Raw genomic sequence first — 27,822 nt, forward strand, 5'->3', positions numbered from 1 at the left:
AGCCTTTATTCCAGTATTCCCCAAACTTTTTAGGTCATACCCCTCCCTTCTCCATGTAAATATGGATTTGGGGACCAAATTTTAGGCATCCAAATTGGAAAATTTTGACCTAAAATCCTTTCTCAAAGGCTGTTCAATTGCTCCATGCTCAGTTATTCTTCCTGAAATGTATCCATTATATCTTTTCTCACTTCTGCCAAAGCCCAGCTAAAGAGGCTATTGTCAAAAAATTAACCTGTATCATACAGTACATACTGTACCTGGGTTGGCACTGATAGATTGGAATTTAGCCTGATGCATTTAGTTTAAAAATGCAATTCAAAAATACATCATTGCATTATTTTCCCCATTACTGTTCAGACCTGAAGAAATCTATGAAGTGAGCTTCTTATTGTTCAGTCTCTCCTTTTACAGCAGATCTTATATATATACATTTACAGCCAATAGATATTTTAGTTCTGATCAGTTCAATCTGTAAACATTTTAGGCAAAATCCTCCCCTCTGTTGCACAGGGACACTGCAGGTGGGCTAGACATAGGAGCAAGGAACTGCCTTAGTCACAGCGGCACCAGTCTGCCAGTTTCTATATTTCATTCCGCAGCAGGTGTTGCTTTTGGAGCAGCAGCAAGGTGCGTCCCACCATGCCTGCCCCTTCTTGCCCTGCCCTGGTAATATGAGGCAGGAAAACTCCATAAACCCAGCACGACTACATTCCCTAACTTCCTTCCTGGCTCATGAAGTTAGCAGCTGGAATTTGCATTTTGTCATCCATCCATCCTCCTGTCAGCTCCCCTTCTTCCCTCTCTCCTAAATGTCCCTCTGCCCCTTCCTTTTTTTTTCCTATTTCCTTCCTCATGTTAACTCCCCTCCCTTCCTGCTATTCCCCACACATCCCATGTCTAGCTCCATGATTCCCTTTAAAATGTGTGTGTGTTGAGGGGAGAGGGAAGCAAAATGATTTGGAATAATCAAGTTATGCATAGTAGCCTTTGTAACCATGGGATCTCATTACAATTCCTCTCCTCCTCTTTTCCCTCTTACTATTTATGTCCATCTGTTATCTTAAATTAGATTGCAAACTCTTTAAGGTATAGTCTGTGCCTTCCTCTGAATTTGGTGCCTCAAACCTAATTAGAACCTCTGGGCACTACAATGAATAATAAATAAATAATAATAATAATCAGCACAGGAGTCTAGAAGCATTAAACAGTTTGATTCTTTCATGGATTAAAGACCAGAAGGAACCATTAGGATCACCTCGTCTCCCTCCAACATTTACAATGCTTCCTTTAGGGTGGAGAGAAAAAAAAGATGACACTGAAATTCACAAAGATTCTGGCTCTGGATTTCATCTCACTGACAAAGGGTTTCCACAGAAAAGCAGTTGGCTGCATCTTTTAGTATTTGGGAAAGTTTATGATGGGAAATGGGGACGTTTTCCTGTGCGCTTTGAAAATACCTGTTGAGAAAACAATAAACCAAATTCTTTAGGACAATGCTCTTGGCAGCAAGCTAATCTGAGGCTGAAATTTCTTTGAAATGAAAAGACAAACTGAACTGGATTAGTCTCATAGTTCTGCAAGGGAAAGATAAAGGACCAGACACACAGCTTGTGTCAGACAGTTCCTCAGGCTTCAGTGGATTGCTACACCAATTTACACCAGCTGAGGATCTGGTTCAAGAAGCTTTGTAAATATCAGCACCTCATTATGAAAGGTTTAATCAAGGGGGTTGCTATTCTATTGTTTGGAATTTTGTTTTGTTCTGGGCCATGTAGTGATTTGGAAGATAAGTAATTAGCAAACTGTCTCATCACATACAGACAGCGGGGATTCTTCCTCTCATCTCATTTTGCACACAGGTCATGAAAGAAATATATGAAATTACCCAAAGAATTGTATTATAAGCCACAGGAGAGCTGACAAACACTCTTGTTTAAGCAATGCACACAGCAATGCATGTAGTTAAAGTTTACTGCGTATTTCTAGTACAGAAAGGTTGTTGCTTGTAACTTTCTCAAAGTTTTACCTTTTTAGCTACATTTAAGAATTCTTGCTCTCAATCAGGGAACACCTTTTTTCCTGATACTTCCATCTGAAATGATTGAGCCATTTGCAAGTAAAGAAGGAGTGAAAAAAGACAGTTTTTCTGATAAGAGAAAATTTTGGTGACTTTTTATATAAAACATCTCTAGTGCCCCAGAGAAACATGATAGAAACTTGGAATTTGGCAGGGATATAGTCATAAATGTGCCTTTCATTGTTCCATGAAAAACAGAATTTGATTCAAATGAATAAGGGTTTTTAAAAAACATATTTCATGCACATACACTGGATTATTTTAAATGGTAACCAATAATGCTCTCCCAAAATTCCACAAACACTGACCCTGTGGGGCCATTTTCACTGGGCAGATGATATCTCTAGATGCCATTGGACATACACATGTGCATAACAAAATGGAATGGAATTTCCATTTTCTTAAATAGGAAATTGCATAATGTTTACCTGTGAATGTATGCGGTCTTTGTGTCAGGCCCTAAGTGCTTTGGATTTACTGTGGTTTGCTTTTATTGACAAACTCTTTCATAAGATATCTAATCACCCTTATTTTCTTTTTTCAAACTGAGGAAGCCACTTTGATAATGCTTTCCTGGACTGTTGCCTCTTCTATGCTTATCTTCAGTAGTATATTTATTCAATGAGTGATATTTAAGAGGTTTACTCAGAGCTGTCAAGCATTAAACACACAGTAAATTTGATGACATGCTACTGACAGAAAGTACATCTAAAGTCAAAGCAAAGTGGCAGTCTTTGAGCTTAACTTCTCTAAACAGTTTATTTTTCTTAGGTGAAGGAATAATTAATGTTGGTAATTTCTGCTGGATAGGCTCCTGAAGTCCACCGCCAGCATTAGAGATAGTTCCTGATCATTAATTAAAAAAGCAAGCTTAATTGTAATAACAGCTACAGACAGGATCTAAAAATGGTGTGATTTTCTTAAAGACCAGTCATCTGGGAGAGGTATAGTTGCTTTAATTAGGGGAGTCCCTGCTCCTGGAGTTGGGCTTATTACATTTACACCCACTGTAAGCCCCATTTACACTAACAGGATGATGTAAAGGGACCTCAATATTAATGAGTATCAGCCACATAGAGTGTGCCACATTATAGAAAGAGCCCTTCATTTTCAGTTTTTATCAACAACCTCTGAAAATTCTTGGGCTTTGAAAAATCCAATATTCGGATTTTTACAATTTCTACCTAGATTTTTTGCCTGTTCGAACTTCACAGTCCCAGCTCCCCACTTGCAGACTCCCTGCCAGACATCACTGTGTAGCAGAGGGTAACTGCACTTGAGGGCTGCTGTAGCTGGTGGAGTGAGATGGGGAGGAAGCCTGCCAAGACCATGGACTGCTCTAGTGACAGACTGCTAGGAATGGGAGGCTGCATCTCAGAGTACTGGCCCCTTCCTGACCCGTTCCCCCTGTGAGTATCAGGCACCCCTTCTTCTCCCCATCCTCCTCCCTCCCTGAGTGCTGGGTACCTCCTCGCCCGCTCTTCCCTGTGAGTGCCGGGTGCCCCTCCTCTCCTTGCCTCATTCACCCATGAGTGCTGGGTGCCCCCTCCCTGCCGTGAGTACAAAAAAGATACTGTACTTTGAAAAAAACCGCTGTGAGCCTACACCACCCAGAACTTTTGGAATTCCCACTGAAGTCCTTTACAGAGTCACAGAGCTTAAGGTCAGAATGGACCATCAGATCAACTAGCCTGATCTCCTGTAGAGCACAGGCCACCAGCACCACCCAACACCTGCACACTCAACCCAACAACCACAATTAGACCAAAGTATTACAGCCCCAGGAGACTACACTGCTACATGCCACTGGCAGAGGATAGGAGGTGCAGCAGTGCTCATGGCCCCACAATGGCAGGGAAACAGTTAAGTGAGATATATTAAGTGTAACTGTGCAAGTCACCAGCAGTAAAGTTTTTAGAAAGAAGTTATATTTTTATAATGGGAATTGGAGATAATGGTTTCAAAAACAATACACTCCTATTTGTCTCCATTTGTTAGTTTTTTTCTGTGCTCCTAACTCTGAATACTAACTCTGATATTTATCCAGAAAACAATGAAGCTAATTTTTGGCACTGATTTTCATCCGTTTTTAAATTTTTTAGATAAACACTGATGAAAGAAAGAAAGAAAGAAAAAGAAAGAAAGAAAGAAAGAAAGAAATGGAAATGAAGGGCCTTATTTATAGAATCTGAAACTTCAACCAGGATACATGTGGTCTTCAAAGTGGTATTTTTCTTAGGCAAATCAAAGACTCATGTTCATTTACTTCTCTTTCACACATTAATTATCTATAAATGCTCTGAATTTGACTGTGTTACTTCTTACCTGTGCTATAAACTGGAATCCATTGGTAGAATTCATTCTTGTAGGGAACTGTGTCAAATTCACTGCATTGCATCTGACGAAAGGTTGGTGTATCTCTGCGACATGGGAGAATGTTACACATGCGATAGCGTTTCCTTTCTCCAGTACAATACTTTCCTCCAAACTGTGGTCTGGAAGTGAAGTATGAATTTTGGGGTTTTAGGGTCTGTATGAAAGTTAGGTGTGTTTTATTTTAAATAGTACATTCATAACTAAGTGCTGACCACCGAAGTCAATGGGAATTTGGCTTCTCAGTCACTTAGGGCAAGTCTACACTTAAATGCTGCATCAGTGCAGAGGCATTGGTGCAGCTGTGCTGCTGTAGTGCTTTAATGAAGATGCTCTGCACCAATGGGAGAGCTCTCTCCAGTCGGCATAGTTAATCCAGTTAGACCAGACCTTAGGAAATGTTGGAAAATGTTACATACAGTGTTATTTGTTTAAGACAGAGACAGATAGTTCATCATGAGCTCAAGCATGATCACGCCTTGGAGTAACGTGCCTAGCTACCTTTGAGGATCTGGGTCCTAGAGTGTTCAAGTCCTTTCTGAAAATGAGACAGGTGTTTTTTTTAAAATTGTCCTATACATCCCTAGTTATCTAGGTTCTTAGAATCCATCACCAGGATCTCTGAGACTTCAAATGTAGCTGATTTAGGGTCAAATATGAGTTGCTGGTGCTCAGCAGATCTCAGGAATAGGCTACTAATCTTTACCTCCACATAGTTACTGAGAATATTGCAAATTATCCAAAGTAGTATCATTTAAACAACGCTTCTGATGTTTGTACTAATCCTGCAGGTGAGGATTGCGTCTTTCTCTGGTGGAAGTAATTTCCATGGAAGGTAAGGGAGACTGAGAAGCAAGATGAAGATTGTAAAGGGCAAGGCTGGTGAATGCTAGACAGGGATGTTTCTATGAAGAGGAATGGTTTGAATGATTGACTTGGTGTAGAGGCTGTTGATAATATGGTGAGAAACAAAAGTGTCCCTCTCCTCACAAATACCCATCAGACATCTCAAACATCTTGCACTATACGCAAAAAGCATCAAAAGGATTGGTGATGAACTGTGCACACAATTTAATCTGGATTATTTCAGTGTCTTTCTCAGATCTGACCTCCTGCCCCATTCAATTTACTCCAGGTTATTGCAGTGGCCCTCTGCATTCTGAATGCTTGCCCCACACAACTTACTCCGGGTTATTGCAGTGTCTTTCTGCGCTCTGCACTCCTGCCCCACACGTCCGTGTGCAATGGGACCAGGAGGACCAGGTGCCCCATCCACCATTTATTGCTTCTGGGTTCTTTCCCACCATAATGCACTCTGCGTTGAAGCACCACTGAATAATAAAGAAACAGCAAATACAAAGGGTCAGAAAATTATCGATGCAAAAATAATGCAGACTGGTGAATGCTTAAATAAAAATCTAGACAGCTGTGTGTGCTGAAAACCATTTAACCAGTTTTGTTGGTCTAAAAATGACCTGGAAGAGGTAAAACCCCCTCATACAGTCATAGACCATGTCATGTGACATTTCCTCAGCAATATTCTATTGACAACTGTTGGTCATGATTTGGTGGTCCCTTCTGACAAACTCTATGACTCTCAGTGTCATTCATATTTTGTATGTATTTAGTACCAAAAATGTAGGCATCTTCCATCTATCTTCTATTGGAGGGACAATGAAATGCCATTCAGTTAGAAGCTCTTGGTGACAGGTCACTGAAAGGAGGTGTGCGATGAGATGGGTTCAAATTCAGAGGAGACATAAATAGTGATGTAAGCTACAAATGGTATAAGTAAATGTAAGAGGATGCAGCTGATCGACAGATGAGGTAGTAGGAAAAGAAACCAAAAGAGAATGTAGAAAGTGTAAAATAAAGCAGATCCTCTCTTCCTACACACAAGGTCAAATTCTGATCTAAATTAAACTAGTGTAAATCCAGAGTACTCTCACTTAAATTCTGCTTCATCCACTGTACTTCCTGCATATAAATAGCTGTCATGGATTTTGGCATACACAAAATAATAAGTAGTAGAATAAGTTGTGTATTTAATGGCTAAGAAAAAAGTGTATGATATTATACTGCATTATTTAAGAAATAGTTAATGATCATGTATTTAAAGTCTGTGATTCACATTCTCAGCCAATGTAAATCAGCATAATTCCACTGATTTTAACAGAGCTAAACCAGTTTACACCAGCTGAAGATCTAATCCACTGTATCACAATGCATAAGCACAAAAGCAAAAGGCTGAACTGTCTTTTTTAAGGACAGAAATGATCTTACGCAGGTATTCTTAGTCTGAGTGTAGGAATGACATATATAGATCAGTAGTTAATTACCCTTTGGAAGTAAAACTAGTATGTACCAAACATATTTTTCCTCCAAAAGCATTTAGTCTTATCCTGGGATAATTTCATCTTCCACTGATAGGCAATCACCTCTGAGGTGACACGGAAACATTGTACCATATCCAAATGAAATCTCCGGGGAAATTTAGATGGCTACAGGGCAATTACCTGAGCTGGAATTTGGCCATAACATTGTGGTTAACACAACTGTTCTTACAAAAAGTGCCATTTTAACTTTAATGACCACAAACACTTAGGATCTCAGTCTTCGTTTTTCTATTTATTCAGGTTCTCATAATTTGCTCATCACTGTACTAATGGAGCACCTTCTGGTAGTGCATAAGCGATGTGACTGACACTTGTCACATGTTTATTTTTTCACCCTCTCCCCAGGGAAAGAAGTATGTGCAGTGGACTGTCTTGTTTTGGGTAGAGCTTTCGTGTTTGTTTTTGTTTTTTTAATATACATATTTCTGTGTGATAATGTTAGAAAAAGCAAGGCAAAGAAATTCGCCTTGCACTTGGAACAAAGTGGTGAGGTTAGTCATGGTCCCTAACTCATTCCACAGTCGTGGACCAGCCCCTGAGAAAGTTCTGTTTCCCATGCAGACGAGCTCTCCCCTTATTGCTGAGAGTTCCACTGTTCCAGAAGAGCATTGCTGTCAACCAGAGTCTTCATCCTGGAGTTCTAGATGATCTTTTAGATATCCTAGGCCCAGTCCATGTAGAGCCTTGAATATAAGGACTGAGATATGATGGGACATGCCCCCATACCACTGACAGAAAGGCTAACTAGTATTCCTGCACTCAGGCAGTGCCAATTAGGCATGCCTGCAGATCATGCTCCACCTGGAGAAATGGAGCTGGAAAGAGTGAGACTGGCTGCACAATGGAGAGGAGGAGTTGTTTTTCCAGGAGTAGGGAAGCTGCCAGGGACCGCTAGTAAGCTCCACTACAAGGTGAGCTCAATCTGAAGCAGTTGCTAGCCTTTCCTTCCCCCCTTGTTTAGGGCAGACTGCCTCTATGAGCCTGATTACAGACAAGGGGCCCTGGAGGGCTCCCTGCATCCAGTGTCCCCTGGTGGGACCTGAGGAATGCCACCAAGGTCTGGAGGCAAGTGAACTGTAGGAGAAGGGACCCAGGAGTGAGCTGAACTCCCAGGACCAGTGAGATTGCCCAGGATTGGGTGCTCCTGTAGGGGACCCAGGGACAAAAGACTCAAAGACACTACAGTTGAGCTCAGGCTGATGGTCAGCGACTACCCAGGACCTTGAATTTCATTTAGTATTGTCTGGGAAGGTAGTGTAGAGATTGGAGGACAGGTCTGAGGTGATCACAGTAGCCTGCATTGCTGAGGAGATCCACTGCACTGATATGTACTCTTTGGAGTTTCCTAAGTTCTAAAGGCTTCATGCCCAGGTATCTCACATTGCTGTAGTCCAACCAAGAGGTGATAAAGGTGAAAATAACTGAAGCCAAGGCATCATCTGCCAGATTTGAGTCAGAGCCTCCTAGTAATCAGAGATGATAGAAAATGTAACTTATGGGTGCTGCTACATCAAAGTTTAATGTTAGGGAGGAATCCAGGAGCACTCCTAAGTTATAGTCTGAATTGATGAATTGTGGATGCAAACTTTCAAACAAAAGAGACTACACCATTGCTGCAAGTTCTTCAGAATACCTTCCTCACTCATCAGCATCACCTGTGTCTTCCTTGGGTTCCGCTTCAGCCAGCTGTTCTTCATCTGTGAGCTGATCTTCTCCAAACGTTGGGCCACCTTGGTAGTAGTGACGCGGTCATCTATGGTGAAGAATAGTGCAAAGGTGTTGGCAGTCCTTGCATGCCCTCTTGTGGCCTGACAGATGTGTATCACCTTAATTTCCCGTGCTTGGGGCAGCAATAGATTTGCTCTAACTGCCCTAGGGAAAGGAGAGTCAACAGACACTAGCAATATAGCTAGTCCTCTTTTAATAAGACTTCAGGAAAGAAGTAGTTACAATAAGCAATTCATAAGATCCTCACTGCAGACCCCTGGTTCAGCTCCTAAAGTCCACAAATCAAAGACAGTCTCCTAGAGCCTGAGGGAAAACCATCACCACACACTGCAGCTTGCACGTCTTCTACTCCCCTCCCTCTTCCTTTTTAATATAACCCAGCCTGAGGGCAGGCAGAGCCTCCTTGATTACACCAGCTGTAGGCTGCCCCAGCTGTAGGCTCCAGCTTGTCCTGTAAAGGGGTAGTACTTTCCTTCACAGATATGTATTGCTGTGTCTCATCTGCTTATTGTTGGCACTTGAGTCAGCGTTATCTGCCCAGTTCATCTAGTGACCACAAGTAGATCAGAGAAAGAATTGATCCTTGTGAGACTCCACAACTGAGGGATCTAGTGGAGCAGGTACACTTTCCCATCACTACTCATTGGGTGCATACCCGCAGGAAAGGTTCAAACCATTTTAGTCCATTTTCCTGGACCCCTGGATATCCACCTCTCTTAGCCAAGACAGCAGTATTTCATAGTCAACAGTGTCATATGCTACAGAGAGATCCAAGAGGATGAGAATGGATGTCTATCCTCTCTCCATTGAGGAGAAGAGAACATCTGAAGAAGTTTCAATTATTACTCTAATTGACAGTTGAGTTAGAAGGTAATATATACATACTGCTGTAGTATATAAATTACTATGAACTGAAGAAGACAAAGAGATCAACACATTCCCTTCACTAGTTCTCTATGTAAATTATTTGTCCTTAAAAAGTAAGCTCCTTGGTAATATGGCAATGTGATACAAAGACTCATGTGGTAATATGAAATGAAAAATTTCTTACCTGATCATTTTCTCTTGGCAGCTCTTCTCCTCATTCATCACTAATGGATTAATGTCCCTAAGTATGTAATTTGGAGGCTTCAGGACTAAGCCCTGCCCTTCTGATCAACCTTCTATTTATCTACGTATCCCATATCCAACTCAGTCACAGGGGCACCAGCTTGTATCCTGGTGGTGCACACCTCCTCTACAGAATCCCTCTGAGGAGGGAAGAATTATCTCCATTTTACAATCAAGGCACAGAGAGACTAAGTGACTTGCCCAAGGTGACACAGGAAGTCCATCTCCCATGTTCCCAACCACTGGGCCATCCATCCTCCCCATTAATCAACCTTAAGATAATTCTATGTCTAAGTCTCCCTTTATAGGAACATTTCAGTTTGTATTCTGGAGAGACAAGTTGGGTGAGGTAATATCTTTTATTGGACCAACGTCTACTGAATTCTGTACAACTTCCTTTGGTATTCTGGTCATTTAGCAGATTCCCAGGATGGGTTGAATGAGGAGAGAAACTGCTAATAGAAAGAAAACTTATCGGGTAAGAAATTTCTCATTTCACAGTACAATTTCTCTTCTCTGTCGTCACTAATGGGAAGTAGTGAAATGTGAATCACAGAAGTATGGGGAAGGATACGCATTGTTTTTATTATTATTATAGTAGAATAATAGGTAATCATGGACTTTCTTGAAATACAGAGCAAGAGTTGAAATACAGAGCAAGAGTAAACTAAGGAATTATGTGGGAACCAACTCAGTAGCACCTTTCTATCAAAGGATGCCTCTGCAGAGGAATGAAAACTTACTTTGCAAATCTTCATCAGATGAGGCTCATGCACTTTTTCCTCAATACTTCAAAGGACTTCATTGAATATTTTCCCAGATGCCTAGCATGCCAACTGGTGCAGGATTTTAACATCTTTCCTTCAGTAAGACCTAAGTCTTTGCCATTTTTGGATAGGAAAAGCTGAGTTATGGACAACTGATGTGTGTCTGCCATATGCTTCAGAGAGCTCTTTAAAACATTAGGAATGCCCATTTATGCCACAGTTGTCCAAAGTGCTGCTAAAGGTTTATAACAAAATGATGGGAAAACTTTCCCAGGAGCTCTGGGAAGTTGAACAGAATTTGAATTGAAGACGACAAACATATCAACACATTCCCTTCACTTGTTCCCTAATACATATTTAATCACTTGTCCTTAAAAATGAGTACTTGAACAGAACCTGAACAGGAAGATTTCTGGAGCTATAATAATAATAACCTTTTCCTCACAACAGTGTGGTCCTTCTATAGATAGGGGAAATAATTCCAAAACCTGCCTTTCAGAGGTAACGGCAACTAGAAAGGCCAGCCACAGGCTTGTCTAATCTGTCATTCTGATTAATCTTGGCATTTGATGATGCTCAAATGGAAAGTTCAACATGCCTATGTGCAGAACCCCACTACAGCTGATACCCATGCGTATGGTGCTTGGTTGTAGGACTCCAATCCTGAGCTATCCTGGAGAAACTCTAATGCATCTGAGATCACCAAAACTTTATGACTGTAATTGTAACACAGCAGCATCTAGAGGTCAGGGCCCCATTGCATTGAGCACTGTACAAAGAGATAGCCCGGACCTTAAAGAGCTTCCTGTTTCCTCTTGTATCAGAAACTTAATTTGGCTGGAACAACGAATGAATTTCCTGGTTGATGTCTGTCTGGATATAAAAAAAATGTATCAGAGGTGAATGAAGAACTGATAAACTACTCTTTAATGAACTATTCTCCTATTCTAATGCCCTGGGTGTTTGTTCCCTGTAGGTGTTCCAGGTCTGGATGAAGGAGGAGTCTCTACTTCAGGAGGTCTAGTCTTTTTTGTAAGTGCAATGTGGCTGTCTAGCAAGTCCAAAGGACTTCAACTCCCCCTTTTCCTCTTTTCTGTAACTTTTATGTGAACTGTCGATAAAGGTAGTTGATTCTTCCCTCCCCAGGATAATATTTCCATTGCTGTGGAGAAGTTTTGATCCCTGGTTTCTTCCTGGTTTCTACAGATGCATTTTGAGAAACTTAATCAGGGGATGAAATAGATGCATGGCACCAGCAATATTAGTCACTGGAGATAACTGGTTATGGGTGACCACTTCCAGGTAATGAGTGACTCAATGAAGTTTTGGATCTTGCAAGTTTGTACCATGGTGGTAAACCATTATGGTCAGAGCCAGGTCTGTTTTGAGCACTGGGTGAGCAATTCTCTGTGTTGGATTCAAAATATTTGTCTTGATTTTGAACCACTGGTGAGTATGAATCCTTTCCAGAAGCTGTCATGTTATGAAAAGGCCTGTTACTCTACAGAGGGCACGGATGCTATGTCTATGTTGCCTGTGAATGGGTATAGGTGCATAATTTGAGCCTTACTATGAATAACACCAGATGTTTCCTAAGAACCCGAGTGCAGAGGAGCAGCTGGTATTGTCAGGCAGTCTCCCATCCAAGTTTTAACCAGACCCAACCCTGCTTAGTTTTTGAAACCAGGTGCATTTAGGGTGGCACAATGGTAGATGCAGAGCAGAAGGAAGAGTCTTGTGCAGGAATTTGTTAGCTCTCACACAAAAATGCTCTTTTTGTCTTTGCCATGCTGAGAATTTTGTTGGTTTGGATGCAAAGTAATCTAGGCTTCCTTGGAAGCTTTTGTTCCAGATTTTTCCATCTGCCAAGGTAGTACCCTTGGTGTTGGTAGCGACAAGTGGATTGCTATGCTGGCTTTGATAATGAGGACTGAGGCCTCTCTGCTAGCTCAGCTACTAATTTCTCTAGTGTTTCCCCAAACACCTCCTCACCTTTAAGTTTGGATGCACACGTTCTGTTTAGGATGATTGATGGCTATTCATGGGTGTAACATGGCTTCTTTGTAGCCACCAAGTCATAAATCACATCGAGAGTTTGGAGCAGGACAGAAACTGAGACATCTCACTGCAAGCAAGGGTCATACCCCTAGATGATGAGTCACTTGCTTGCCACCAAGTAGACTGTCCTTACTAAATATATGAAAAACCTTTGGTCTGAATGGCTGTAGTTGAGGCTTTAAAATTGCTGTGCAGTTATGCCCTTCCTTTTAGGGTGTATGGGGCCTTTTATAAGGAAGCCCTCTTCTGAAAGTGTGACTGTTTTTCACTGGTAGAATTACTGCTGCACCAATCTTAGGTTTCCAAAACTTATATAAAAATGAAGACATTTATTAACATTTGATTCTATTCAGAAGTCTTCATTTGGATTTTATGATGCCCTCAAAGAGGAACCCAGTGTCTAATAATGTTTAAATATTTTATTAATATTAATGAGTTCTTTGTAAGCCACTGCCATCCTGTCCTGTAAGAGTCCTGTGAGGTTTTCCCCATCACTCTTTTAGTAGTGGCTATATGGTTCAGCGGCAGATAGAACACTGTTCATTCTGGCCTAGGGACACTCAGCCAAAGAAGGGTTCAGGTACACATACTTCAGGTTGCTAGCTTCCCCTGTAAGCTGATTTTTAGTTGCTTGACCACAGTTACTCCATTTTAGCTAGCCCCTTTGTTTTTAAAGACAGGCAAGGCCATTCCACTCTGTGCACAGATCATGGAAAGTTCTTAGGAATGCAGAAGGAGATAAGCCTCGGCTGGATTCAGCAAGCTATGCAACCTTGATAGATAGCTGTAGTTAGCTGCAAAACATCTGTAAAACTATCTTATGAATAATGTAAGCCAAATAATATAGACCAATAGTTATAGGGAAAATAGGTTTTTGCCCTTGTAAGGGGGATATGTATGTTTTTGTCATTTGTGTTTAGATAGTAATAAGGTATAAAACTGTCTGTAACTCTGAATTCAGGGTCTTTTTCCACTGTCCACTTGTGGGCTTGGGGATTGACCTTCTGCAGAATAAACGCTGTTGGAGACTGTCCTGACTGAAATCCTGTGTGGGTCTCTTATCGGTGCAGGGTAACGATCTTCACTTGGAATCTTTTTCCAACACCCCTCGGAACCTGAAAGGTTGCCTGACAATATGAGGGTCGGCTGGCTGGAAACAGGCAGGGCATAATTCACCCTTTGTCAAGCCTGTATGTATTTTCACATGTAGGGAACACCGCTTTAGCCCAGCATGTCCCGGCCATCTCTGCTGTGCCTGAGGGGGTCAGAGGAGTCTCAGGCTTGGTCTACACTTATTGCGAAATTCAGCACCAGTCAACAGGAGATACACAAGCTACATAGTGTAGCTTGGATATCTCCTGTCGACTTCCTAAATTGTAATGTGCATAGCATTCCCACTATGATGCGCTGACGGGAAATGCCTTCCCATTGACGCAGCGTTACTCTTTTTCTGGGGGTAGATTTATTAAGTCGATTTCTGGATCGATTGAGGGGGTCTCCACTTCTGCTCATCGATCCCAAAGAATCGACCTTACGGTGGTGAATTTGCCACCGTTAGTGAAGACATACTCTCAGAGAGGAGGCATTACAGTGGTGGGTCCAAGTGGTTGAAACCAAGAAGCCACCCAACACCCACTCCAGGAGAGAGGAGGAGGAGGAAATGAAAAGTCATTGGTGTGTGAAAATGAATTAAAATTAAAGTTATACAACAAAATGGTCGGAAGCAAATAACTGCCTTCTTCCTCCACTGGAGGCAGAAAATCTGATGGCCTGTGCTGAAGAGTGCGGCTTAGTCCTGCAGCCTCCAGCAACAACTTTGGAGCCCCTGAAAATTCCACAGGTGGGAGGTCTGGCCCCTTAGTGGTGTCTGAGGAGAGAAGCTGTGCAACTAAACTGACTTGAAATGAAGTACTCATGATTTCTGTTTAATTAAATTATGGCAAACGTACAGCTTCTGTAGATACTTTACATAAGTATTTAAGCAACAGAAAGTACTGTCGCTGTATCTTTCAATACCTGTCTCTCTCTCTGTTAAGATGGCTAGCTAGTTCAGATTCCGTATTTATTCTGATGGCCTTAGTTTCTAGTTTGTACTCTATTAAATCTAGTTGACAATTTGTTCCAGGTGTCTACTATACTTTGATTTAAATAATTCAATGAATTCTAGGTTCTATAAGAATCTGAAAAATTTCCCCTCCTGTCCACCTCAGATTATCCCCATCACAATAAACAATAGTCCTGGGCCATTTTTATATATTTTCTCCTCCCTTATCCCCATCACAATAAACAATAGTCCTGGGCCATTTTTATATATTTTCTCCTCCCCTCTCCTCAGCAGTGCTTCCCATCCATTTAGACTAGATCCCTAGTCCTCTATCTGCATGAACCCACTATTCCCCCAACCTTCCCTTCTTTTCCCTAGATCCTTTCCAAATCTCTACTTTTGAAGAAAACGCTCTCTCCTGTGGCCACCTGCTCAATCCACTACTTCCTGGAATCATTAGCCCTGAACAGATCCATGCTGCTGTGTTGCCCTGACTCAGAGGCATTCTAGAATGAATTTTACCACAGCAAATCACCATGCAGCACCAAGGAGCTGAGTCAGCATTTACTTATTTCATCCATGCTAATGGAGGGTTTTGCCCTACGAGGCATTTACTAGTGCTTTGATCAGTTGAGATGTAAATATCCTGCTACAATGTTCACCACTTCCTCTGGGAAACTATCCTGTAGTTAAATAGCTGATCAGCAAATCACTGTCAGGAAAACATTCCTGATATTCTGCTTTTAAACTTTTCCTTTCCTTCATTTCATTCCACTCCTCTTAGTTAAACTATAGTTTCATTCTCTGCATCATATTATTGAACCTCTCAACAAAGCTTTCCTGTTGAACCCATATTGCGAGCTAGACTGTGGTGCCTTGGCAAGGTGCCACTTCATCAATACCCTTGACCTGTCTGAACAGTAACACCGAGGGGTGAAAACTGAACATCTTTCATGGAATGTGTTATGAGCAGGGGGACTGTAGCATCTCAGAGGGCTTGTACACTCATGAAAGTTATTCCAGAATAAGGTAGGTTGTAAATTTAAAGAGGAATAACTATTTGGGAATAACTGTGTAGACAATCCCTCCGGGGCAGTTGGAGGAGTGGGGGAGCAGACAGGGGAATGATCCACTTTGCCACAGAATTACAGCACAAAGACCTGTTCAGTTAATGAGACTTTAGTAATGGAGATGAATCAGAGTTATCTCATGAAATCCTGATTAAGGGCATAATCCTGAGAGGATCTGAGCACTCATGACTCCCACTGAAGTGATTGTCATATTTTAGCATTGAACCCACAAATCATTTAATAGATACGCATTTCACATCTTCCTTTACAAGATAGCTAGCACAATAACAACAAAACTAGGAAAATTTCACCAGTATGCAGTCTGAAGGGATGCTTTGGATTCCAGTAATGAGACAAATTCAGAACAAGACTCAGGTGCCTGACTCACTTAGCGAGCAGGGTCTGTGGATGACATTAAGAAGTACTGCAGTCATATCTTGCAGTCCCTATGAACTAGGAAGTTGAGCTCCTGCTGGCTAGCAATGGGCATTGATTGAAAAGAAATCTATTTGGTAGTCCTCTCAGTTGGAAGAAAAACAGTCAAGTAATGATAATAAAAGTAAGTGGAGAAAGATCAGGATTTAAGACTAATATAAGAGAAGAATGTGACTGAATATACTCCATTAAGCAATAGAAAATATGAAAAGCTGAAGGCTGAAAAACTCAACAAAACAAAGACATGAAACATCTCTCAGGATGCCACTTAGTTCAATCTGGAACAATGACAGAACTTGTTATATAACAATCCATATTTTCTCATCTTCCTTTTCATACACGAGAAGGCCATAATCACCTTGTTTTCTCCGCATCTAGTTCCATCTGCAGCAGCATCCAGTTTTGAGCGGCAGGAACCTTTCACTGAGCACCAGAGTGTCTGGCAAATATTCTGTAAAACAGAGAGCAAACTGCAGCTGCCTTCAGAAGAGTTGAAACTCCCAGGCCAAGATTTTCAAAAGTCACTAATGATTTTTGGGTATCTCAATTTGTGATACCTTTAAGAGGCTTGATTTTTAGAGGTCAAGATGCTTAGAATTTTTTGATAGGTAGGCCCCTTTAAAGTTGTCTCAAAATCAGATACTCCAAATCTCTAGTCACTGCCTAAAATTTTAGCCACAGAACAAGTTTAAATTTACTTCTCATTAGTGTATTAACATAGATCTGTAGACGAATACAAAACTGTGAACATATTGTGTCCAGCTGACTGAATTCAAGTTCTCTTGAGAATTTAAAAGGTATCCCTATTGGCTGTGCAGATTGTCTGTGAACTGACATAGCTCACAACCACCAGTCAAGCTCTTAGTAAATCTTTAACTCCACATGACTCATGTAATCTAATTAAAAACTATATACAAGTAATATTTTGAGCTGTGCAAGTTGGACAGAGCATAGAAAAAAAATGTATTTATTTTTTTAAAAACAAGCTGCAGGAAGTCAAGTTCATTTCTCGTGAGTACAATGGTGCGTTTCACTATGAGGCACCCTAGCAATGTACACACAGTTTGCCATTTACAACTGTAAAAAACGGCAAGCAGCATTTCAATTTGACATAGATCGATCTATTTTTTGAAAACGAGAAGGGTGCCCTGGTGAGAAGATAACGACAGTCCCAGACCATCTACTGCTGTGCAAAATGGGACAGCCAAAAACATAAAGAAAGTGGTAAGAAAATATGACGACACATACGTTTGGATTCTCCTTTACCAGATCAAATGCATACCAGTTGCCTCAGTGTGTTATAATAGAATTGTTATTTTTATTTACAATATTCAATTATTTTCTAAGTGGTAGAGAGTCAGGTTGTATCTTTACTTACACAGCACAGAAATTCAAATTTTACAATAAAAAAGTGAAAGCACAATAGAGCGTCCAAAGTTGGACAAGAATTTGTTTTAAAATCAACATACAACACCACAAGTTTTTTTTTAACAATTGAGTTAACATTTTGTATTGCTTATTGTTCAGTTTTATACATTTATACATTGTGTTTTCCCTGTGTGAACACCACATTTTGCTCTTAACATTTTTTTAAAGTGTAGTTTTACTAAAACTATTTGGACTCAAAGATCTTGAAGAATTTCTTTGAGTGCATATTGCTAGGAATTTCTATCATTACAATTGTTTATATTAAAATGAAAAGGAACTGTATATTGTTTATTTACAGTGTTATAGTTTATATGTACGTAATAATTAAAATGAATAATTTTATTCAAGAAGTGTGAATAGTGGGATGCAGTGCCTATTGCCACTGCACAGGTAGGCCTCAGAGAAAAAAGTCTGACAGCCCCGTCGTTTAGAGGGCTGTTTGGGACATTACATTTTCAGGATGTAGTCACGGAGTTAAAATCTGTTCTGGCTGAGCTGTTTTCTTCCACTGTGTTAGGAATGATTTGTTCTTTATCTATTATATATGGAGTACGTTTTGTTCTTTTTTCACTGTGTGGTGGGTACTCACCACTGTATTTCAAATACTTAAGAAGAAATACATAGTTGAAAAATGTACTTTTAGCTTTCATCCACTAGAATAGCCTTTTTCATCATCAGAATATGGCTTTAAATTGAGTGCATACTGCTATTACAGTTGCATTTTCACGCTAGACAAATATCCATAGATTTTATAACCAAATGTTTTCTTCCATTGAAAAAGTGAATGATTCATGCAGGAAAACCATTAGCTTTAATAGAAGTTATCCACATAAATCCCCATATGTATGACTTTCCCCCCATCATTTATAAAGCTAGGTTAAAAAAGGATACTGCACATATCACAGAAGAAATAGCATTGTTCAATGGGCAAAAGTGGGACTGACAGTCAGGAACTCATGGCTCTGAAATTGACTCACTTCATGACAAGTCATTTGTTTTATTATCAGCATTGTTGTAGGTACTTTATACACAGGGTCTCTGCCTTGCAGAGCTTGCAATCTAAATGACTTCTACATCTCTAACCTCAGAGATGAAGAACAAAATTCCGATCTTATTAAAATCAGTGGGAGATTTGGAGGTAAGGATTCAGTCACAAGGCATTCATGACCAGATTTTCAAATGTGCAGATCACCTGCAGCTCTCATTGTATCAAAGGGAGCTGTGGGTGCTCTATTTCTTGGAAAAATCAGCCCATTAATCTGTTTCAATTTCTTGCTCAGTCTAACAGGGATACTATTTACCTATTTCACAGGATGCCTAGTATAAACTTTGCTCAGAGTGACCATTTCAATATAGAAAACCCTTGGCCAAATTCAGGTAAATGCAGCTAAGTGTAAGCTGACATATCTATCATGGGAATTTACTAGACTTGTGAACAGTGGGGTAAATTACTCATTGAGTGTAAGTTAGTCAGAAAGTGGGCGTTAAGTAGAAAGTGGCAAGGCAGTGTAAATGTCAGCCAGCCCTCTCAGAGAATACACTTAGGGTATATCTACACTGCATGCTTCTTTCAGTGGCGTGCAGAGTACATATACAAATAGCCCTCCCAGCATGGGTATAAATAGCAGAGTAGACCATGAGGCATGGCTTAGGTGAATAGAGTAAGGGTGTGTGTATATACCTGAGTCCCTGCCCTCTCTGCCAGCCCAAGTTATGCCTCCTGACTACACTGCTGTTTTTAGCAGCATAGTGTCCCCATTACCTTCCTGTTTCTGAAACCTTTCCCTGGGAGCTGCTGGAGCCTTTCCCCACTTCCTGCCCCCTTCCAGAGCCTTTCACTGACACAAGTAGCTACATACCACAGTGTGAACGTCACCAGCTTTTCACTGTGGCATGTAGCCTACACATACCGTGCATGCTGCCGATAATGCTGTGTAATGTAGACATAGCCTAAGTTAATTTTGCACACCTTGACTCTTCAATCTGTGCCAATATGCCGAGTAAACTATACTTTCATATAGGCTGGCATCAAATAAAATTAACAAGGACATCCAAAGACCATTTAAAAAATAATCCATGTAAAATATCTCACTTTTCGTTGCTTTCACTGTAGGATTAAACAGAATACTCAATTCTTTGCTAGTGCATTATTACCTGCACAATATAGGCCTTGAAGTAAAAAAACTACAAATTAATTTACTGACATATATTTAGCTATAAATTAACTAGTCAGGAAATGCCAAATGCAAAAGCCTAGAAGATTCAAGTAGAAACAGAAACCAATAATGAAAAGTGATGCTTTAATTTCCTATCTGTACCAAAAGACAAATTGCAGATGCAAAGAACAGCTGTGATACGTGTAATGAATGCATTATTTCAATACGTTTCAGCTTCAATTGGTGCAATTCAACATTGCTACCCATACTGCTCATTATGACTGAGAAAATTAATCAGAAACGTACAATACCACCAATGACAGATGAGGATATGCATAATGATCATAATGAAAAAAGCAATCAGAATGATCCTTGCAAACCACTGTTTCTACATCAGTAGGGACTGATGCACCTCCTCCACCCTTAACTATTTGTCCCACAACAAAAGTGGGCAAAAGTAAGACATACAGGACTAAATACTACCCTGAGATTTGTTCAGATGACTCTCACAGAAGTTAGAATCATAGAATATTAGAGTTGGAAGGGACCTCAGGAGGTCATTTAGTCCAATCCCCTGCACAAAGCAGGGCTAACCTCAGCTAAATCATCCCAGCCAGGGCTTTGTCAAGCCACAGTTTAAAACCTCTAAAGATGGAGATTCCACCACCTCCCTAGGTAACCCATTCCAGTGCTTCACCACCCTCCTAGTGAAAAAGTTGAGCAAGTGTATCCAATTGAAGAATTTGGTCAAAGGACAGCCAATGGGATGGAAGCTCCAAAGTCCTTAAATTACTATTGGAAATGGGACTTAAGCTTCTAAAGACACTGTTCATAATTTTACCCAAGATCTATAATGTATGTTTAAAAATGAAATCACTTCACCACTGAAATGCAGTCACCTCTGCATGAAATATAGTAACAATTCACTAGGCCACTACAAAACAATTTAGGACAACCATATTCATTTAAAATGGAGAAGAATTTTAGGTAGGCAGAATATAATTTCTCCAAACTGGAATTTGGTCAGGACACAATAAGAACTAAAAGCTTAAAGTCTTGTTAGTAGAATAGATGAAATCAAACAGCACTCACATCAACCTCTTCACAGAAAGTAGCATTGAGGCCGAACTGCAGCTGGCACTGGTGATGTACATCATAGATCACTCCCGGGGCGATGAGTGGTAATTTTACATCTTTCTTTTTTGGGATATCATCGAGACAGAATCCCCATCCTCGGCTAAAAATGAAAATTGGAAATTAAAAAAACAAACGCGCTTTTAATTTTAACTTTGAATTTCTTTTAGTAATTTAAGATTAAATTTCTAATAATTGATGGCACTTTCCTCTATAGTCTTTAGAAAACAACACTTCCAGATTCCAGGCAGGGGAATTTTGCAAATAACTGCTTATTGCCAATAATGTTTTAGGAACCTCAGATAAGAACAAAGTACTTCAAAATATCTGGGAGTACCTGCCATTCAGGAGCAGCCTAGGTATTAAGATCTGGTATCTTTACCCACCCAATGCATGTAGAAGGGACACTGAGGTCTGCAAAGGCAGCTGAACAGGTGTGGTTCTCCTTTGCGGTGTATTATGGCTCCTGTGTGGCCTTTTCAACAGCTCTTTCCTTCTCTTGTGAATTATGAAGAAGGGCTCTGCAGCAGTTCTCCCCATTCCACCTTGCAGAGGAATTTTATGGAGGCAAAATGTAGTTTGCTAATTAGGAAATACCATGAAATAGCTTCAGTCATTAGAAAGACTTCAGTGAGAGTTGCAGCTACTCTCAACAGCACTGAAAGTCAGACCATAGGCATCTGAAGTTGGGCACCCAAATTTCAAGGCCCCTTCTAATAAGAGGTCACTTTTGAAAATGTGAGCCTAAGTGATTTGTCCAAGATCTCATAGGAGATCTGTTATAGGCTTTCTAATGCCCTATCATATACCTTAGCCATAAGGCCATCTTTTCTCCCAATAACCATATAATAGCTGAAGGTCACACCACGTTTTGGACTAAGATTGTTGTCTAATTTGAACAATGCACAATGTAACGATTCTTCCACTATCCACTGTATTCTATTTAGTCAGCTCTGAGTGCGCCATGACATGGGAACCAACAACATACCTCAAGGAGCTTCAAAGGAAAAAATAATTAAGAATATCTCCTCAACTCTGTGTCACCACAGACAGCATTCCTTTATTCCAGGTGGACATTGTATTCTAATCACTCACTCTAGGAAATGTGTGATGTATTCCTTGCTGCACGGTGACCAGGTGAGTGGAGAAGGATCATACTGTAAGTGCCGGGACATAATGTATGGATGCCTTCCAACAGGCTCACAATCGTTCCCTTTTCCATCATGCTGGATACCAAAACTAAAAGACATATTACCAAGCACAGGAAATAATCATTATAGCTGATATTTACATAGCACTCTTCCTCCAAATACCTCAAAATGCTCAGGAAAACACATAGGTATCACTTCAGCCATCAGCTAAAAGTGGAAAAAGCCAACAGAAGTCAAGACTCTTGTTGACTTCAGTGGGCTTCAGATCAGGCACACAGCAATGCCCCCAGGCAGAAAGTGAAGAATTAAACTTCCTTAGTTCAGACTCTGGGACAATTTTAGGAAGTCAGAACATAAGTATCCAATTTGACTTTTGCCAAGGTCCCATAGCTCACTCCTACTCATTCACAAAGTTCTAGGAGTTTTTTAATAATCATAGGCACTCAGGCTTTCTGCCTCATCCACAAGGCAGTGTGCTTTAGCACCCTGCTGTGAAGTTAATTTGGTAATGATTCAGAGGGAAGGTGGAGAACACTCATAGCACTTCCTGCAGCACCTTGAGCTTTAGGCCAAAACCCAGCTTGGCCTATGAAATTGGATGAGATCACAGTACTGAGCAGCATGGCTACAGGTTTGGGGTGGGAATGAAGGATTTTCAAAGTAGACTGCAAGTGCTGGGAGTCTGGGACAATACTGAAAACAAATATCTCACAAAAATTGCAGGCCAAATTTTGCTCTTGATTATGGTGTTGTAAATCAACATAATTCCATTCACTTCAGTATAGTTATATCAGACTCAGAGCAGAATTTGACCCATTAGCTCTCTTCATCTCCTATTAATTTCTCTTCTTACAATACTTTCTTTTTAAAATCAAGGTTGTCACTTTTGATTGATTTAGACAGAGGCACTGCTTCCCACATGGTCATGAATGGATAGGTGAACTGGCCTCCAATCTCCTCCCCATCTCTCTCCCAGTTAATAATACTGTGCGTTGTAATGGCCCATCCCTACAGCAGGTCCTCCCAAGACTGCTCATAACTCAGTTTTGTCTAACCTCTGCAAGGCTTTTGTGAATGCCTGTAAGCGATTTACTACTCAATAACTTTTAAAAATAATAATCAAGCACCCTACTGAAAGACCAACGTGACCAAATTGTCACTGTAGCGCAATATAGTACCACACACCATGACCAGCCAAGGAATCGAAATCCCCAACAGCTTTCACAGCTCTATTTTGAATCATTAAATCATCAATTTAAATTAAATCATTAAATCATTAAATTTGAATCATTAAATCATCCCAGTATTTCAAAAGCTTGGGTGGCTCTTTCCCTCTGCCACAAGTTTCTTTTTCTTACTTATTTTTAGATTTATACAAGAGTCGCCTCCTCACCCCATCTCCAGTGTATATACAAAAGTTGAAAAGCTCTGCCTAAAATAACATGCATAGGGTATCAAAAAATGACTATGACTGTCAGTGTTGGCCAAAATCTTGTTTTTGAAATATATGTAAGAACAGAGCCACAAACACCCCCCCTTCCTACCAAAAGGCACATCAGTCTGAATCAAAAGCTAAAACCTCAAACTGACTCTTACTGTTCTACCCTTTTAAATGTTAATTCAAGTCTGTCTGCATTTTGTATAATTTTAAGATTGTTTGTAAACGTCTGTACCATATCCACTGGCCACTGTCAAAAATGAAATAAGGTTTGCTCTAAAAATAATATGTAAGTTCTTCAGCTAGGAGTTGGCCCTGAGTGATTGAAGTGTGAATGGCCGAGCAATTGAGTTGGGTGTAGACAAAAAGAGTGATTGAACAATTGGTCTGAGTAAGGGATATCGAAACAGACATGAAGAAAACACCAGTCTCACCTAAAACGCTTGAGGGAAGAAGAAAGAAGCAAAGATGATCAAATGGCCGAAGAGGAACCCACCCTGATAACTTTGGAGCCAGCACATTTCAAAGGACAAAATCTGATCAGGCTTGCAACAATGTGGGTGATTAAAGATCACACCAAGAATGCAGTTGCAGCATGACAATGCAAAACCCATAGACTGACATGGGGTCCTTTCCCTATAAAATGGGACAAGAAGATGAAGGCTGGAGGTTCGGGTCTACAACATCACATCAGCCAGGAGTACCGATGCACATTGGCAGAACCTTGCTCCTCATCCTCATGCTCTAGTCACCTGGCCAGTGACTATCATGAGCACCAAGAGGCTGGTAACTATGACATCTGGAAGATCCCTATGTATGTTTGTCTGTCTCCCTGTCTGTGTATGCCTGTCAGTCTGTGTGAGTGTGAATGAAAGCATCAATTGAAACATGTGTCTCTGTAATTGTAGTATTGATATAATGTTAACACTGTTTTCCTAGTGTTTACATTATTATTAATGCTATTTCACTAAGTAAAGCACAATATTAATGTTATTACAGTGTTGATACTTTTCTTTTCTTTAATACTATCTACAGAAGTTTCTGTGTTCACAATAAACGTGGCTTGTTGCCTTATCCCCTAATAAGATCCTGTAATATTTGTTATTTGGGTAACATAAGGACAGATAGCTAGAGCTAGTCAGGTTTCCATCTGAATGACTTTTCAACAGAAAATGCAGAAATTGAAATTTTCAAAACTTAAATTTTTCATGGGATAATTAGGTTTGGCCAATTTATTTCAATTTTCCATTGTGACAACCAAAAAAACAAAAACAAAATCAAATCAAAGTACTATGGCCTGTGCTATACAGGAGGTCATACCAGATGATCACAATGGTCCCATTTGGCCTTGGAATCTATGAGGAAGATACAGTTAAGATAAACATATAAACACTGAATTAGACCTGGCTAGACTCTGAATTTTACATCCAACTATACCTGTGTCCAAGCTCATGTGCAATAGTGAATGCCAAAGGCAGCCCAGAATCTTCATTAATATTGCAGCTCCGGTGAGGTTGACACATACCAGATAGATGAGACAAACCTAAGGTTTCACAGGGATGATTCATGCCAGCACAAATGTCCTTTCTGTAAGCACAGTGAAGACTTGTAAGTAAAAGAGTTTAAAAATGCATGTAGTGCTGCTTATGATGCAGAGTAAATCTCCATCTCATCGTGTACTGGTATCCATTTGAATTTTAAGCAAAAGACAACATATCTAACATTTGTACCAGTATATTGGACTTATTATTTAGTAGTAAATATTAATGTTATGGTAGTGACCACATAACTCAGTCAACATTGGGGCCCACTTGTGCTGGACACTGTACAAATAAAGAAAAGAGACAATCCTTGTACCAAAAGCCTCATAATCTCAGGACACAGACAAAGGGCAAATGAATATGGTAAAGAATCAGCACTGCTTAATTAGTTACATGGATTGTGGCTGCTTGGTTAGGTTTTAACTGGGTATAAAAATATAGAAGGGAGTAGGAAAAGGAAATCAGGGGAAGAAAAATAGCTGTAGCTTGTCATCTGCCTAGCTATGATCATCAGGCTGGGATTTGTAGGGCTCAGAGTATGGCCTAGCTTGCAGAGTTGATCTTAAGAAGGGATCTGAAGGAGGATAAGGTAGTGGTTGTTCAGATTTTTTCACAGTTTTCCAGTGCATAAAGGGCAGGCAGCATCAGACGCAGCACGGTGGTGTTTGAGAAGCTGATTGGTGGTAGCAAAGGCAGGAAATGCCACCAGAGTGACGTGGGAGTTGATGTCATTGTAAGCTTGGTAGCAGAAAGCAAAATTATAAAAAGGTCTTAAATGTAAAGACTTGATTAATTACACCAATTTTTCCAGGCAAGTGGTGTGCAAATCCCCGCTCTTGGCTCAAGAAATTAACATACTGTGGAGCAGTCTTCCATCTGATGCTGAGAAAAAGATTAGAATGTGCACATTTGAGATTCAGAACAGTGAAGGTAAATCTCTGTTTATTTTCCATATCCTTGAGCTCTTCAATACGAGTCTAAAGGTTTGGGTAGAGTTCCTCCCAATTAACAGATGAAGAGTGCACAACTAAGTCCTTTGATGATATTATCTCCCACCCTCTATGGGTGTGTCTACACTGGAGCTGGAAGGTGCAAACGGCAGAAGGGGCTAGCCACTCCCAGTGCGATTCTAGGCATGCACTTGGGCAGCTAGCACTTCCCACCACTACGGCTCACCTATTTTTAGTAGACTCGCTCTGATTAAGCTGGCATGAGTATATCTACTCAAACTGGAAATTATACCTTCCAGCTCCAGTGTAGACATTCCCTAAATGGAAGTGGGCATTGGCTGGCCATTATGAAGTAAAGGGAGTATTATCCCAGTCTCCTCTTAAACAAGGACAATACCATTTTTTTCCAATAAGTCGTACTTTTTGGACAGGCAGGAGACCATAAGAACTGAAAAATAAAGGTGTTGGGAACACTCTATGGAATACCGTCTGCTGTAACATCCAGGATCCACTGATCTGTTTATTCTAGGCCCATGCCTGGAAGAAATCTTTAAATCTTCAGCCTATGATGGCATTCTGTGCATGGGTCTGTGGATCTTCATGTTGATTATTTGACGTTTGAAGGGTTCATCCCTGGTAAAGCATCACAGGAAGAGTCATTTTCCTCTAATACTGAACAGGGATATTTCTTAGAATAAGACAAACAGTGCATCCCTAACGCTACTCTCTGACTCTCTCATCACTCCGCTTAGCCCTTCTGCTTAGAATTTTCCCCAGGCCTCTTATTGCCTGGATTCCTGCTATAGTTTTAAGAAAAGTGTTCACATAGCCTCATTAATCTGGGCAAGACAATTTCACCAGGAGCACAGCACTGTCCTTGTCAACCTGGAGCTTTTTTCTCCCCCAGCAGATAAACTGCTATTCTGAACATACAAGATGCCATTCTCCACCATCCCAAGGCTAGAGACATTCTCCTTGTCACAGCATACTTGGCTAGACACAGACAACTGCTTACATTCATGCACTCCCCCCCGCCCCTTTACACATTTTCCTATTGCTTACTGATAACACAGGAGACTTACATTTATACTCCCTCTGGGACTGGGTGACATTAACCTGGCTATGTATATTTACCACATCAGTATTAAACAAATCAAAATCGTTATAAACTGGAGAGATTTCCTCCCAATCACTGCTAAGAGAAGCAGGGCTTCCAGGATACAGTTTCTGCTTTTCCAGGATCTGGAGTTGGAGTCTGACCTTTTTCATCCATTCTTGATGGGCTTTTTCTCTCATTTCATCTATTTTTTGGAGTTCACATTTATATTTGGAAAGTCTTTCCTCAGCTTCTGGTCTCAGCCTTCTGAGTTCCTCCTCATGCTGCAGACGCTCTCTCTCTCTCTCTCTCTCTCTCTCTCTCAAGGCTTGCAGCTCGATCGCTGTGTTGGATCGTGAATCACTCATTCTGACTAGCTTTAATCTTTAACGCTCTCAATATCAAATCTCAAAATTTGGAATAGCGTCAGGTTCTAATCCAAAACCCAAATGTTCTGGTTCTGTGGAACCTGCTACGACTATGCCACTGTGACCCGTCCATGCCCAGGGTAGCCACCTGAGAATGCCAAGATCAGGGCAGGCTGCAAAAGGAGACCAGATTCTCACAGCGCTGGTGGGTGACACTGAAGCCCAACTTCCCAACCAGCAATGAACTGCTTCTGATTCCCCACACTGGTTATCAAGAAGCCAGTCCACAAATGCCCACAGGCCCCTTTATTGCATTCCAGTTCCTGGCTCCCAAATCTGCACTAGGTCTAGCAAAGAGACCAGTTGTTTAAACTCTATGCTCTTTACTAAAAAGGTTCCCTCTGACCCCAAGGGGTCAGCCACCGTACCAGTTCAATGTAAGTTTGGATCTTACCTAAAATACCACGCTGCCAGCCAATCCTTTAGTAACTAAAACTAA

General features: G+C 40.7%; 1 protein-coding gene across 1 annotated transcript in view; it reads right to left on the reverse strand.

Annotated features, from left to right (window-relative positions):
- Positions 1-27,822, reverse strand: part of ADAMTS12 (ADAM metallopeptidase with thrombospondin type 1 motif 12) — a 244,510-nt gene that overhangs the window by 91,666 nt on the left and 125,022 nt on the right. Inside the window, exons 7-12 of the mRNA XM_067545490.1 lie at positions 24,806-24,955; positions 21,875-22,018; positions 20,738-20,882; positions 16,420-16,512; positions 5,639-5,784; positions 4,406-4,575 (exon numbers count right to left, since the gene is read on the reverse strand). Coding sequence (XP_067401591.1) covers positions 4,406-4,575; positions 5,639-5,784; positions 16,420-16,512; positions 20,738-20,882; positions 21,875-22,018; positions 24,806-24,955 — 848 coding nt within the window. The remainder of the gene's footprint in view (positions 1-4,405; positions 4,576-5,638; positions 5,785-16,419; positions 16,513-20,737; positions 20,883-21,874; positions 22,019-24,805; positions 24,956-27,822) is intronic.

Source organism: Emydura macquarii, unplaced genomic scaffold, assembly GCF_026122565.2.
Source record: "Emydura macquarii macquarii isolate MOO-44397 ecotype Brisbane River unplaced genomic scaffold, CSIRO-AGI_Emac_v2 contig_1045, whole genome shotgun sequence".
NCBI lineage: Eukaryota > Metazoa > Chordata > Testudines > Chelidae > Emydura > Emydura macquarii.